We start from the raw sequence: 16142 nt of genomic DNA on the forward strand, positions 1-16142 counted from the left end.
ACAGAACGCCCATGGGTACAAAAGAAGTTGACAAACTGTAACAGCGAGCGGGTGATTTATTTGATTTCCTGTCCCTGCAGACTTCAATACGTGGGTATGATGACACGAAAGGCCAAGTTGCGTATTATGGAACACATGAGCACGATAAGGTGCAAGAAACGGGCAACACGATTAACTGCACATTTTCTTGAATTTAATCATAAACCTGAGGATTTGGCATGGACCATCTTGGAACAGCCTTATATTCCCCAGCATATTACCGACATTACGAAATTCTTGCTCCTTCGAGAACAGCGTTGGGTCTTCAGACTCAAAAGTGATACCAAGGGATTGAACGATTCTATTCCTTGGACGACGCTATAATAATCTTGTAAGCTTATGATTGGTACCATCTAGGTTGCACACATATGTTCCTAATAACCTTCATGTACTAGATCCTACCACTTCATGACGGTTAGGCAGAGAACCCCTTTGTTAAAAATTATCCTGAAATTACCGGTCCCTAGGTTCTCATCTGTTTTCATTTTGTTGCCCCATATAAGCTAGATTGTGTCGCATATTATAATTCCCCGTATTTTAAAAAAACCATTTTTGCTACCAAAATTACCATGGGGTTTTTGTTTACAAATTTATACTAATATGAGCCACGAGTGATCCTAACAACTTGCGCTAATTTCTATTTTCATTGCTGTTTCTAGAGAAACAATGTTATCAGACACACTGGTAGCCTAAGGAACTACAGAATCTTCTATTTCCATTTCTGTTAGGGTTCCTTCCGTAGTCTCGCGATACTGACAACACCGCGTGAGTTGGAAGGAGACCCGGAAGGCTTCAGCAATTCCCTCGGACTACATAATCTCGATCGCCCACCGGGTCGGTACCTCCCCGACGGCTCTGCAGACCGCCCGAGGTACCGACGGATAGGTAGGTGAAGGCGAGAGACTTGTCATATCTTTACATTCGTTTTGGTCGAAGAGGGTGTTTTTTACCATGCCGGTTTTTCACGCATGTTGCTCCCATATTTAACGATACTATGCAACCGGCTAAACCAGAAACAGCACTGAATGCAACATGGTTTCCATTCCCTATTACTAATCAAGGTGTTAGATCTTTCTCTTTTTTCTTAAAAAATACATAAGATATTCTGAAGAAATATATCTAGTACCTAAGATATCTATTACCTATTGACAAAGGCACAATCCTCTTGACCTTCTGTGTACGTGTTCCTGTTACACAGACTCGTGTCCAGAGGACTGCCTATCAGTATCAGAGTTGGTGTAAAACTACACAAGTCATTTTTGAAAATAATTTTTTAATGTGTCTGGTACCGGAGAGGTTCACTGTGAGTGTGCGGTTGATAGTCGTTACTGTTTTGATGCTAAAGTTTGATACACCACAAGATATTGAGTTTGGTGTACTCTTCCTTTTTTTAGAGCGGTGCCTCCTACATCCTGAGCTGTTGCCAGGTGGGGTGAGGCCTTATCTTCCCTATATTCAAGGTAAGATAGAATGATGTACCATTCAGGGACATATATATGATGGCATAATTGGTTGAGGCCACATATAATGAGAGAACGGAATTTGGCTGTCCCTTTTGTAGAGTCATATGTGTGTCTTGTCACTATTTATTTTTCAGGAAACTGAGGATATGGAGAAAGATACGAGATTGTGAGAAGCAAAACTCACACTATATCCTTTTCTGAAGTATTATAAATAGCAGTTTATACAATCTTGTTTTGTTTTGGTTGAGGTCCTGACGAAAGCACATGGCTTTATCTCTTGCCACTAAGTGCTGAAACATGTTGACCATCATTGCTTAGGACAGCTATTTATTAAAACTGGTCTTTGCTCTCACGTTTTTAAACCTTGATCGTGACAGATATTAACAAGTATTGCTAGTCTGTCTACGCACCAATTTTATGTTTTCACACTTCACTATGTTCTCACTGCATTTAAAAATTTTAAAGAAACTTGGTCCCACATATTAAATCTTGCTCATCATGGTTGGTATACCTATTTGACATTCGTAAGCTCCGATATCTATAGGGCTAGGATGTCATTTATGTGTATGTACGGATACCCAAATGATGAAGCTAACCACCAGGCTTGGTGTATGATGGGAATCCATACTTATAAATTTGTATGTTTGTCGACAACTCACATTATTTGATTCTTAGTGGGGGCTCCCTTTTTCCGTTCTCTTTTTCTCTAGACGCTGGAATATATTTTGTGTATACAAGTTAGTTTAGGGGCTACATACTCCAGTTGTCTTTAAACTTTGGCCTCTGACCCTAATTAAAATTTTCTTGTTGTTTGAGAAATCTTAAAAACACTAACAACTTGTTTTATGTACTGCTTAGCAATGCACTTGTTCTGTTTTTTAAACAGTGCAAATAAACCTTGCTACTATTATCCATTACTTTGCTGAAATGACCTTAGAGGGATTCCAACTTATGACCTGCATGTTACAAAAAATGTAAGCCAAAAGGAGTTAACACTCCAAGTGACTCATCTTGTCTACTTGATCTTTTATAGGCCCTCGTGTTTCTTAATTATAAGTTCTATTCATCTCGGTGACACTTAAACACTTACTTTTTATTTTTAAAAGCTGCTGTACAACTCATTTAGACATTATTCCCCTAGACTGGGTAGGTTTGCAAAAGCAAGAGCACTTATAGAAGATGCTATTAAGGAAAAAAGTGTTAGCCACCAAGATAGACTAGAGGCTCTTCATTCAAGGAGTGCTACTTTAAAAATCAAAAATTATTAGGTGTACCTCAGTTTGCCAAAGAGGAATCCTTGTACTTCATCTATGGGGTCATTTTGATCTATCACTGTGGTGTTCACGTCAGTCCCTGTGAAAAGCAAACAGAAAATGCAAAGCAGGTCAATATGGTGATAAATCCTAGGTAGGGCACCTCACTCACTTACCTCTGCCCCTTTCCTCCTCAAACGGCCAGCCACAACTATATAAACAAAAGGGTCCACATAGGAAGAGTGATACTTAGAGAAAGAAAAAAAGTTCCACATGACACCGCACACACACAGCAACACACACAGCAACACATACACACACACAGCAACATACACACCAACACACACACCAACACACACACCAACACACACACCAACACACACACCAACACACACACCAACACCAACACACACACACACACCAACACACACACCCACCCCACCCCAACCTGTCAGGGAGAGCCATGAAGAGCAAATTATCACAACCATGATGTCCAACGGGTAATATAGCCCCAATATGCCGTAAAAACTAATAGTGCATTCGAAATGCACACAAAAATAGAATGTCTTCCTACCCTGTTCTTTACCCAATCAACTTCTTCATGCTAACCACCAGTGCAACACCCTTGATGCAGATAATCAAATATAATCAACAAAAACCAATGGTTTGAGTACAGAAAACTCAGCATAACCTTTGTTACTGACAACATACAACCCAGCATCAATTGTACCCCAGTCCTTCACTTAAAAAACAAAACACTTTGAGGGGAGCTCTACATACATATGCCACCTAGGCATAGGCCCCTATGTGCACCACCTGCTGACCTCTGAGTACAGCAAGTGTGTGGCCCTCATTACAGAAGGGCCATGATTTTCAATGAAGCTGGTAGCCCTGCAACCAATCCAAACTGGAATTATTAGGGGTGTAGAGTTAACCACACCTCTTATGTTTCCTGCAGAGATCTCTGTAGGAAAATGAGAGATATGCTGTAACTCCAGACAGGGCCGTTAACAGCATTACTGGCCTCATTTGGAATTATGGGCTGCTCATAATGAGGATCACACAGTAGTTGCAACCGGACAAATCTCTGGGGGGAAATTTCTGAAAGAATAAGTAAATAGCAGGCAAATATGTTCTGGAATTATTAATATCCCTGGTTATTCCTAATTCTCAGGAAATGTTTATGGTTCAGCACGGAATTCCCTTTAAATCAACATTGCATCCTGAAATTCAACAGGGCCCAGGTATTGTGAACTCTGGGGGTGCAGAATTAACAACCACAAATCAAAGTATCTCACAATGAAGTCAAGTGAAGTATAGTAAAGCTTGCTCAGTAATATGCAAACCTACATTACATTAATTAAAGACATATGGGTGAAGCTAAAACTAAAGAATCATGGGCTTATGTAAGGGAGGTGTGAATATTATAAAATGAAAAAAGGAAGACCACGTACATTACACTGACCTATATGAAGAATACAGGACTGGTAAGGAGTACTGCTATACAGCCATTATAGTGGTTCATCAAATGTTTAATCATCAGTGACTTACCTATTACTTGTGTATCATCCTTTGCTTTGTACTCTGTGCTTTTAATGGCCAATTCCACTCCATAGCCTGAAAGGAAAACCTTTTCTTTGTTGGGATTCTGTAAGGAGAGATAAGCACTGATGAATAAATGCTGTTGAAACGGAGAGGCAAATGTGAGCACAACAATACCAGCTCATGTGTCTATACTTCTCAATGCACATGTAACGCATAACTCATGGTCAATGTTAAGGATACGCTACTTGCACTGGACACTCATTCTACAGTAGGCATCTACGTTTCATATTTAGAAACATGGAAACAAGTTGAGCACCTGGAAACAAACAAATGTTCAAGCGCTTTTCCATGTCTTTAGACTTCTGCAGGCAGGCGTCTGACCCTTTGGTAAATCTACTGAGATAGATAACCCCCATCATACCCTTAATAAATTAGGAACTTCAGTTAAATGTTATCTTTTATTCTGTTTATCAAGCACAAATAACATAAGGTACAGCTAAGCCTCAGAAGCATGCAAAAAATGTCTCATTAACCCCTTCGACGCTGATGACGAGCTGGGCTCGTCATGAGGTAGCCTCCTGCTACGCTGATGACGAGCCCAGCTCGTCACGTAACATGCGCTTTCGCATATCTCAGCGTACGAGCGGAATTCCGCCCGCACGCATGCGGTTAAGTCTGGCCATCTGTCCAATGTGATCTCCTTATTAAATGTTAAATTCAACATACAATGTCCCATAAAGGTAAACAATCAGAACCATATAAGGTTCCCAAAGGATAAAGAGGGAAGATAATAGACATCAAAATAAAGAAAATGTGTAATCTACTTATGAGCAAGCCTCTGCCAAACTTTCTTCCCAGAGGGTGCACGTCCATGTCCTTTAAATTACAATGTGCAGACCCCACCCAACCTTCAACAGCACCACAGTAAATTATTAAATGAAGAATTATCTTTCTATCTCCCATCCCATTCGGAGAAGACATGGCTACCACAACCTCCAAGAAAACAGTCACTTCACCTTGAGTTCACTTGCAGTTCCAAGGAGATAGCCCATAAATGCATCAACATCTTGGAGTTAATTTCCTTCCTGGTTGACAGGAGTGGCCTTTTCCTGATGTTAACATTTTCTTACACACTGCTTTTTGTAACACCTTCTCCAGATTTTCAGCAGGGATCAAAAGTGCCTTTTCCTCTATCTCTCAAAGACAATCTGTATCATCCTGAGAACCAGAGACTGATACTCTTCTTCCTGAAACACTATCAAATACCTCCACATTTTCTCCATCACTGAAATAAACATTAGATGACGGGAATCCCAAAATCCAGAACTAGTGCCGCACCTCAATTTGTCTGACTTTTTAGAACTCAAAGCCACCTTCAAAAGGCTTCTTGTTGCCCATTCCATAAATTTCTTTATGCCTTCGAGCGCTGACTTGGTCTCCCTTTTGGTGATAACGAATAGTTTCTTACCTGTCGGTGTAGTTTTGCAGCTTGAAGATCTTTCTGAATTCACTATGCTGTGCATTATTCCGTGGTCTAGTGGTTGTGTCCGGAATCGTAGTCTTTTCTTTGTTTTTTGGGGGGTTTTTTTCGTAGCCCAGGTGGGCGTCTATGTCCCACCTTTTGGTGTCCTTCCTGTGACGTCGGCATGCTTCCTGCAGAAGCTCCCACCCTTGGGCGCCATCTTTGGATTATTTTTTTGCCGTTTGCGTTTTGTTTCCGAATAGTATGGCAATGTTTGAATATTTGTTTCACCGCTTTTTTCTTCTAAAGTCTGTTTAAGTCTTTGCCCCGTTTTTACCACCTCTTATTCCAGTCTCATCTTTCTGGCGGAGGTGGGTGGGTTCGCTAGTGAATCCAGAAAGCTCTTCAAGCTGCAAAACTACACCGACAGGTAAGAAACTATTCGTTTTGCAGCATGAATCTTTCTGGATTCACTATGCTGTGCATTGACTTTGTAGCGGTTTGTTATCATTGTGGCGGCTGGGTGGAAGATGAGCTTTGATTTTTGAATATGTGTTGAAGCACCTTCTGTCCTACTTGTGCTTCTTTGTTCATTTGTATGTCCACACAGTAGTGTTTTGTGAACGTGTGCACCGAAGCCCATGATGCCGCCAGGCATATGTCCTGAATGGGAGTGTTAGCAAGGAAGGCTATTGTTGCTCCCTTTTTCCTGGTTGAATGGGCCCGCGGCCCCTCTGCCAGTTCTTGCCCAGCTTGTTTGTGGCAGAATTGTATTGCTTGCGCAATCCATCGTGCAATTGTCCCCTTAGTAACTGCTTTTCTCATGAAACTGTCTGCGAATGACACAAAAAATTGTTTTGTTTTTCTGTGGTCCTTAGTTCTCTCTATGTAGTGCATGACTGCTCGTCTGGCGTCCAGAGTGTGCAGTGCCCTTTCTGCGTTTGTCGTTGGTTTCTGGAAGAAACTAGGTATTTGAATAGCTTGGTTGATGTAGACACCACCTTTGGCATAAAGTGTGGGTCCGTTCTCATCACCCCCCTATTGTTGTGAATTTGTATGTAGGGTTCTTGTAGCGTTAACGCCAGTAGCTCGCTCACCCTACGCAGCGAGGTGGTTAGCATTTGTAGGGAGGCCTTATGGATTGGTTCAAAGGGCGATTTCATGAGTTCCGATAGTACCAGGTTGAGGTTCCACGCTGGTGCTGGTAACCTCTTTGGCGGTGCGATCCTCTTTGCACCTTCCAAGAATCTTTTTACAATTAGTGAAGTAAGGAAACTTTTCCCTGTCTCTCCTCTAGTGTAAGAGACTATGGCTGCCAGGTGTACCCTTAGCGAGGATGAGCTCAGATTAGCCTCGAGCAGGTGCGTGAGGTATTTAAGCACTGTTGAGTCTCTTGTAATTTTGTTGTGCAGTTTTTCCTTTCTGCACCATAGTGTGAACCTCTTCCATTTGGCTACGTAGCACTTCCGCGTGCTAGGTCTTCTTGCCTCTCGAAGTACCTTCAGGGTGCTCTCAGGTAATTTAAGGTGTGCGAACTCTATGTCCTCAGGAGCCAGGCTGAGGCTTTCTGGCTCTGGATGCAACACCTCTCCGTTTTGCATGGAGAGTAGGTCTTTCCTTCTCCCAAATCTGTGTGGTGCACTCTGTGTCATCTCCATAATCTGCGAGTACCAGGTCTGCCTGGCCCACTGTGGTGCCACCAGTATCAGGGTCATGTTGCTCGTTCTGCACTTGCTGAGTACCTTGTGTATCAAGGGGATCGGCGGAAAAGCATAAGCAAATGTCTTTGACCAGCTTATCCAAAGGGCAGTCCCCAGTGACCCTTCCCCTGGTTGCCTGGATGCGAAGTGCTGGCATTTTGCATTCTGGCGTGTTGCAAACAGGTCTATCAATGGTGTTCCCCACCTGTCGAACAGTTTCCTGGTCTCTTGGGCATTGTGCTCCCATTCGTGTGAAGCCGATGTCTGTCTGCTGAGCCAGTCCGCTTCCACGTTGTCCTTCCCTGGCAGGTGAATCGCCAGTAGATCTATTTTTAGTGGGATGGCCCATTTCCATATTTCCTGCGCTAGTTCTGACAGCGGAGCTGATTGTGTTCCTCCCTGCTTGTTTATGTAGAACATCGCTGTTGTGTTGTCTGTCTGGATCAACACTGTTTGGTTGTACAGCTTCGTCTGGAATGCCTTTAGTGCGAGGAACACGGTCTTTAGTTCGAGGTAATTTATGTGTTTGGCCGCATCCGCTGGTGTCCACAGACCCCTCACTCTTGAGTTTTTTCATGTGTGCTCCCCATCCCTTCTGGGATGAGTCTGTGGTGATGGTCACAGTTGGTGTTGGTGGTGTTAGAGGCTTCCCTTTTGTTATGTTTCCTTTGTTCCACCATGATATCTCCTCGTGCACTGCGTGCGTTACAACCACTAGGTCCTCCCAACAATCTGTAGCTTGTGACCATTGGTCCTGTAGCCACTCCTGGAGTGGTCTCATGTGGAGTCGTACATTCGGCACTATGTGTATGCATGAGGCCATCATGCCCATCATCTTGCTCGCCGTCCTCACTGTCAGAGGACGGCCCTTCTGGTAGAGGCGCGCCTCCTTCACCAGTGCCAGCGTTCTCTTCTCGCTGGGGAACACCTTCTCCTGTATGGTGTTGATCTGCGCACCCAGGAAAACTTTTACTTGTTCTGGGTTCATTGAGGATTTTCCCCAGTGGATGGAGAAACCCAGGGCCATCAGTGTATCTGTCACTCGCTGAGCATGCCGTTTGCATGTCTTGTATGATCTTGCCTTTACTAGCCAGTCGTCCAGGTAAGGGTATACGTGGATCCCTTCCCTCCTTAAGTGTGCTGCGACTGCTGCAAGGCACTTTGTAAATACCCTTGGTGCTGATTTCAGTCCGAATGCCAGTGCCGTGAATTGATAGTGATTTGTGTTGATGACAAATCTTAGCAGATGTTTGTGCCGCCTGTTCATTGGGATGTGTAGGTAGGCATCTTTAAGGGTCTATGGTGACCATGAAGTCCCCGCCTTGTATCTGTGGAAGGACCTCTTGCAGGGACGTCATTTTGAATTTTTGGGTTTTTATGTATTTGTTGAGGAACCTTAGGTCCAGATGGGTCTCATTGTTTCGTCTACCTTTGGTAACAGGAAGTACGTGGTGTACACCCCCTTGTTCCTCTCTATGGGAGGTACAGGCTCGATAGCCTCCTTCAGCAGGAGTTCTTGTGCTTCACTTTGAAGTAGCTCTAGTTCCTTCTTTGCTAGTGCTCTTCTTTTTGGTTTTCTGTTTAATGGTGTTTTTTCCAACTCTATGCAGTATCCATACTGTATGGTGTTGAGAATCCATCTGTCTGTAGTTATTTTCTTCCACTCCTGGAAGAAATGGTTCAGTCTTCCTCCCACCGGTGTTACGTGCTCTTGCATGTTTAGTCCGAGCCACTCCTCTTTGTTGTATCTGTGCTCCACCTCTCGAGTTTTTGAAAGGTTGTGCACTAGTAGTGTGGCAGAGTCACTTGGAGGTGGGTTGTTTTCCACCTCTTCTGTTGTTTCCCCGGCCATTCCCCTTCCCGCGAAAGGACTGGCCCCTTTGTTCGTATTGCCAGTGTTATTTTTGCTGGCCTTGTTGCGTCTGGGTGTCGCCCTGGTGTGACTGGTGGAAAGTCTGGTGCGACGTTCCCGGCTGGTGTCCCCCTCTCCCGTTTGGTCTCCGTGACGGGGTTCCTCTCTTTGTTCCTCTGAATTGCAAGGCCCCCATGGATCTTGCGGTGTCATTGTCCTTTTTCAGCTGGGTGAGCTTTTCGTCCACTGGTGCTCCGAACAGTGTTTCGCCGTTTAACGGGGTGTTCAGGATGTTGTGTTGCACCTCCGGTTTAAAGCCTGATATTCTGAGCCAGGCTTGTCTCCTTTCCGTGATGCCCAGCATCATAAGTCTGCTGGCAGTGTCTGCACCGTCCAGTGCTGTTTTTAGGCAAGAATTTGCCACGTTCTTCCCCTCCTCTACCAGGTGAGTAGCTCTTTGCTGGTATTCTTGTGGGAGGAGTTTGACGAACTGGCCCAGGTCGTTCAGGATCTGGTGTTGGTGTCTGTTCAGCAGAGCGTTGGAATTGGCCAAGCGCCAGTGCATTGCGGCATTCCTCTCGATCTTTCTCCCAGTCAGGTCCATCCTTCTGCTCTCCTTGTCTGGAGGTGGTCCTGACGTTGTCGGGACATTGGCCCCTTTCCTTGCTGTTGCCGCAATGATGGAGTCTGCAGTGACCATTCCCTGGATGTAGGGTGGGTCCTTGGGGGAGAGCTTGTACTTCTTCTTCGTCCTGGGTTTACAAGTCGCAGGCTCTTTGAAGGCCTCTCTCCCTTGTCCTTTAATGCTTTCGAGCATTGGCAGGTACTGCTCCTAGTTTGTATTGGGAGCAGTGTTTCCGCGAGGAAATCCGCCTTCGGCTGTTCCTCCTCGAGTTTTACTTTGAACGCTGCTGCTGCGTTCTTGACGACTTCATTGTAAAGTCCAATGTTGTCGGGCGGCGAGGGCCTCACCGGATATGTGTCCACTCCCTCTTCTGGACTCTCGGCTTCGAGGTCCTGCCACTCTAGGTCCTGTGTGTCAGAGTATGACGAGCCCTGAAAAGTCCTCTGGTCGTCATCTTCCTCCTCCTTGTAGTAGGGGGTCTCATCTTCTCGATATTCCAGATCTTCCTGGCTTTCCGACGGTCCTTCGACCTCAAACTCATCTTCTTCCTCGACTAACTCTACCACCGGTGGCTTCGGCATCGACGGAATTGTATACGCTTTCATCCTTTCGTCGAAATCCTTCTTTCGCTGCAGGATGTTCTCCATCCCTGCCTGGAGTCTTCTCTTCTTTCTTTCCATCTCGGCCGCCTGTTCGGCGTCGATTGGTTGTGCCGGTCTCTTTGTCTGGCTTGATGGCGTCGAGAAGGGTTTCGGCGTCGAGAAGGGTTTCGGCGCCAAGAAGGGTTTCGGCGTCGAGACGGGTTTCGGCGTCGAGACGGGTCTTGTGTCCTTCGTCGACACCGAAGAGATCTTCGGCGTCGTGCGTTCCTTTTCGTGGACGCTTTTCGACGACCTTGGTTGGTCGCCGCCCTTTGGCGCCTGGGAGTCCTTCTGTGAGGATCCGCTAGCCCTGGGTGCAGCTGCGGACGCCGGAGCTTTCGGCGTCAGTGCTTTTGGAGTCTTTGGCAGACTGTCGAGAGTCTTTCGGGCCTTTTTGGGGCGTCGAGTCTCCTACCTTTTCTGGAGTCTTCGTATTATCGGTCTCTACGACCGTGTAGCCGTCTTCTTCGGCGACGTAATCCTCCTCGTCGGTCGATAATCCCAGGTCTCGAAGGGACGGTGGTTGGCACTTGCCCTGCATGGCGAAGTCAGCTCTTCTTTGCCTCTCTCTCACTCGAAGGGTCTTCAGCGTGAAGGCGGAGCAGGCGTTGCAGTCCCTGCTTTCGTGGTCGACCGGCAGACAGAGATTGCAAACTGGGTGTTGGTATTTCTGCGCGTACTTGTGGTGGCAGTTCCGGCACAATTTGAATGGTGTGTTGTCCAACTCTTGCGTTCAGGGGGCCCCCTGATTGCGCATTCTCTTCTGGACGTCGAAGTTCCTCGAAGATCCTCTTCCTTCGACGTCCCTTTCGATGCTGTAGTCTCAGTTCGTCTTCTTAAATCTTTTTTTCCCGAAAACTTGGTTCTTGGCTTCTCTTTTCTCCAAATCTCTGGAGCCCATTCGGGAACGAGCCAGACCCAATGGCGGAAAAAAGTATCTGAAGATGGCGCCGAAGGATGGGAGCTTCCGCAGGAAGCATGCCGACGTCACAGGAAGGACACCAAAAGGTGGGACTTCGACGCCCACCTGGGCTACGGAAAAAAAACGAAGAAAAGACTACGATTCCGGACCCAACCACTAGACCACGGAATAATGCCCAGCATAGTAAATCCAGAAAGATTCACGCTGCAAAACTAGTAGCTGTATTTTGATAGCGGAGCTTTCCAATTCCTGGTCCGTCCCCAAGACTTCGTTTCAAAGCTCTTCAATCTTCTATTCTATCCTCTTACAGCTGCCTCAGTAATGTTGGTTTTCCGATCAAAGCCCGCTTGAAGGGCAATGATGAAACAGAGCAGCAATTCTTCATTCATAGCCAACACAGGTAGTCTTCATTCTCTCCTGTCACTTTTAGCGTAGGGTGAGACGCAGATTAAAGAACTATTTTTTTTAATTTTTTCTCTTATCAACCATTGCAACCAGAATCAACCTAACTAAGCAAGACACCAGTGTGAACAATGTAAGCGATGGAGACCCACTCACAGCAAATAGGTAGGGTGAGTGGGCTATCACCTTGCAGCTCTTCCCTCAGGCCAACAAGAAACTTACAGCCAGGGTAAGTGTAGATGGGAAGGGACCGGGGCCCTATCCTGGCCTGGTGATCTCAGTAGTGGTTACTGCTTCCTGCATACTATTCTGCCTGCACACACCACCAAGGATGCCCCAGATTTCTGCCACAGATTCAGGTCTGGCTGCAGGCCTCATAGCAAGTAATGCCAGCAGTACCCCTCAGGGTGATTCAAACACTGGCTTATGGATTTAAATTCTATAGTTCCAAACAATATTCATTAGGCACATGCAAACTCTGGAAATTTTGTATTACGCTTGCTGTGCGAAATTCATGAATTACGCCATAACACCACATACAACAGAGTTCACAGCAAAATTGTAGTACAAGAATCACATGAACAAACAGAATGTGAGCAGCTACTGTTCTTGGTCATTGTGTTTTCTGCACCATTTTCTTTAAGCGCAAAATGCGTTTGCGCATCAAAAGTGGATGCAAAGCTGCATTTCATGCAACAGTATATTGCTAAGTGACAGACTTGTTTTTACATAATTACTTATTTCGCAGATATTTTATGTAATTATACGCCAAAGCAAATAATGTGAATTTCGTACACCCTTAATAATCATCGGTTCAGCATCCATGGATCATAAATTAAAAATATAATCACATTGTTATACTATATGCTGCACAGAATACAGGTCATCATTCTTCCATAACGATTTATAAAACTATATTAATATAATGGATACTAAACTAAATTCTCCATGATCATTTATGCATATCACATACCCAAGACATAAGCAGAAGTAGAGAGTTGGGACATATTCATTAAAGGGAAGCATAAAGAATTCGGGAAAAATCTTGGACTGCTGTAATCTAAAAACATGTTCTTTTTAGGTCTCGACCTGCCAATGCGCTTGCGCCTTGCAGCTGTCGAGACATATAGAGGGCTACCAGTAAATCCTACCAAGAGGTTTTGGATTGCGGATTCTCCCCAATGCATGCAAGGCTTTCAAGCGCGAAGCTTCGCCAGCGCGAGCTCGGCCTCACTTCTCACTCATATGCTCGTTCACCTCCTACTCGCTCGCTCCCCCAGCCACGTCACAAACCACCATATGTCTGTACCTCAGAGACTTCAAAAGCTGCCGCTCCCCGCCCCGCATCAGACTTTAAAGGAATGCGCTCCCCGCCCCGCCACAGCAATGCGCTCCCCGCCCCCCGCCACAGCAATGCCGAGAGCTTGTTTTCACGTACAGCGTGTGCTCACCACAAGCGCGACGCTGGTCTTCAGAAGGCACTACATTAACTTCTGAACAGAGCTGCTTTGTATTACCCACAAAGCAATACATGGAATAGGACCACTCTTCATCAGGAATAAAATCACCAAACACATTCAACAAAGGTACCTCCGCTCTAAAGGAGCATCTCGCCTCAAAATCCCACCATACAAGGAAAAAAACATGGGTGGCACATCCTTCTCTGTTCAAGCAGCCAAACTATGGAACTCTTTACCCCCCAACATAAGACCCACCGACAACCACCTTATCTTCAGAAAACTACTCAAGATTTGGCTCTTCCCCACATAAGCACCATACGGAAACAGAAATTTACAGCATATTCCTCTGCATATAAGCATTTGTTTTCACTATAGATATGTACCTATCTTTGTGTATTACTTTATAAAACATGTAAAATAATTATGCTGTTAAGAGAAAATAAAAAATAAAATAAAATAATACTAATAATAATAATAATAATAATAATATTCATCAATAAATAAAAATCATCTTCGGTCTACATGTACATATTTTCATTGTGCATCTATGTACCTTCCATGTACTTGGATGTGTGTCTGTTACTTTTCTCCTGAAAAAGCATATCCAATGCACTACCCTATTTCTCATCCTGTGCCTCTACTAACAATATATTTAATCTAAATATACTTACTTCCTTTATGTATCTATATACTTTCAATGTACTTATGGATCTATATATTTATCACTTTCTTCTAATTTAGCATTTCCAATGCACTAGCCTATTTCTCAGCCTATACTTTGCTCAATATATCTTCTAGCCCAACCTTCGGACTCATCTCAAACTTCTTTCTACTACTCCTTCCAATGCACTACCCTATCTCTCATCCTATACATCTATCAATATATCCTCTACATCCACTCTCTCATTTATCCCAAACCCCATACCACTACTATGATCGCCAAAATAACCCTCTCTGGACCCTCTCCTGCTCTACCCCTCCTTGCATCATCTGACACCTCTTTTTACTACACCGATCCCCTAAAATCAAACCTTTCTAAACTCTCCCCTCTGACTCCTTCCCTCCAAAACTCCTTTTTACTCATCCAAAAGCCTCTTCCTACTGCGAAGACCTAAAAAAAAAAAAAATCCTTGACTCTTTTATCCCTCCACTATCCTTTTCAATCAAAATGAACAGACTAACAGGTTCACTTCTCAAATTCCATATTCCATATTCAACTATACTAATATACTGCCCAAATAACTGAATAACATATCTACTACTCAAATTACTTCATGTACTATACTAATTTTCAACACTAATCCTTTATGGGTTCCGGAGTGGCGTGCTACTCGCCAGAAAAGCGCTTCAACGCCCTTCAGGGGTAACAAGTGCTATATGAATGTAAATCTTTCTTCCTCTTTTATCCCTCCGCTATCCTTCTCACTCCAAGTAACAGACTAATATCCACCACTGAAATTACCTCATATTTCACCATATTAATTCACCACTAATCCTTTATAGGCTTCCTGAATAGCGTGCGTCAACAATCGAGCGATAAATAAATACAAACCTTTGTCTTCCACTATCCTTCTGCTATCATTCCATATCCAAATAACCGACTAACCTATACACCACTTAAAATGTACTTACATGTTTCACTATACTTATTCAACACTAATCCTCTATGGGTCCCGGAGTAGCGTGCTACCCGCCGAAAAAGCGCTTCAACGCCTCGTCAGGGGTAGTAAGCGCTATATAAATGCAATTACAATACAATAACTTACTTTTTTTCACTTACAGCGTGCGCTCACCACACGCGCGACACTGGTCTTCAGAAGGCACTACATTAACTTCTGAACAGAGCGAAACAAGAATAAAGCGCACACCACTCGCAGGACGCTGGTCTTCAGAAGGCACCACATTAATTTGCTGAACACATAGAAACGCAAATAAATGGAACCAAATAGCAAAACTCTGGGATCACAGTTCTAAATATGCCCAAAACGTTAGGAGAACCGTCTAAAATCAGGTTGAGCGCCTCGAAGCCTGTATAGACATTCACTGTGTGAAAACCTAAAACTATAATCACAAGAGTTCTGGACGTTCTCAGCCCCTTCCCTACCTGCGCCATGCACATTGTTGTGCATTTAGGAAGTACACGGTTTCACTTCTGTCGAGATGCTGAAGTCAGTCCCTTCCCACCCGCTCTTATTACTTGTTTAGCGAATGAGGGCTAATCAGCTTGTTTAGTCTACCTATGTGCTGCCAGTGATCTGATCCCAAGGCGGTGACAGGTGACACTTAATGAGGTTACTTGCAGTGTATCCTGTACCTCGAGGTTATGCCTTGACATATACATCACTTAGTAATAGAATTCAGCCAAGTGTGAAATAATGCAACATGGGATTTGTAACTGCAACTTGCCATCTTGATTTCTTCACCATACTAGATGTGCTAAAGGATTTTGATTATATAGTGACGTGATTTCTCCCCCCCCTCCCCCTCTGCATAGGTATGAGCATAATTGTGTTTAATCACCAGCACCATGGAACCAATGGTGTACGCAGCATTATCTAAATGATTAAAAGGAACGGGCAACTGAATCTCGGGTAGTGCAATTCCTCTTTCAGGTTTGTATACGGCTTTAAGATCTCATTGGAGGGCCTGAAAGTAACACAGAGTTATAGAGCCAAGTACGAGTCAAATGTGGCTAGCTACAAAGCATCCTCCTTGTCCCTGTTTTCGAACTATGGATGTTGGTGGTTTGAAATGGATCAGTCGGCACAGATCACACAC

General features: G+C 44.4%; 1 protein-coding gene across 2 annotated transcripts in view; it reads right to left on the reverse strand.

The window, feature by feature from the left end:
* Positions 1 to 16142, reverse strand: part of UGGT1 (UDP-glucose glycoprotein glucosyltransferase 1) — an 822704-nt gene that overhangs the window by 730521 nt on the left and 76041 nt on the right. For both annotated transcript variants that reach the window (XM_078666074.1, XM_078666073.1), the window contains exons 7-8: positions 4307 to 4403; positions 2777 to 2855 (exon numbers count right to left, since the gene is read on the reverse strand). In XM_078666074.1, coding sequence (XP_078522200.1) covers positions 2777 to 2855; positions 4307 to 4403 — 176 coding nt within the window. The remainder of the gene's footprint in view (positions 1 to 2776; positions 2856 to 4306; positions 4404 to 16142) is intronic.

This window comes from Lissotriton helveticus, chromosome 11, assembly GCF_964261635.1.
Source record: "Lissotriton helveticus chromosome 11, aLisHel1.1, whole genome shotgun sequence".
In the NCBI taxonomy this organism is placed as follows: domain Eukaryota; kingdom Metazoa; phylum Chordata; class Amphibia; order Caudata; family Salamandridae; genus Lissotriton; species Lissotriton helveticus.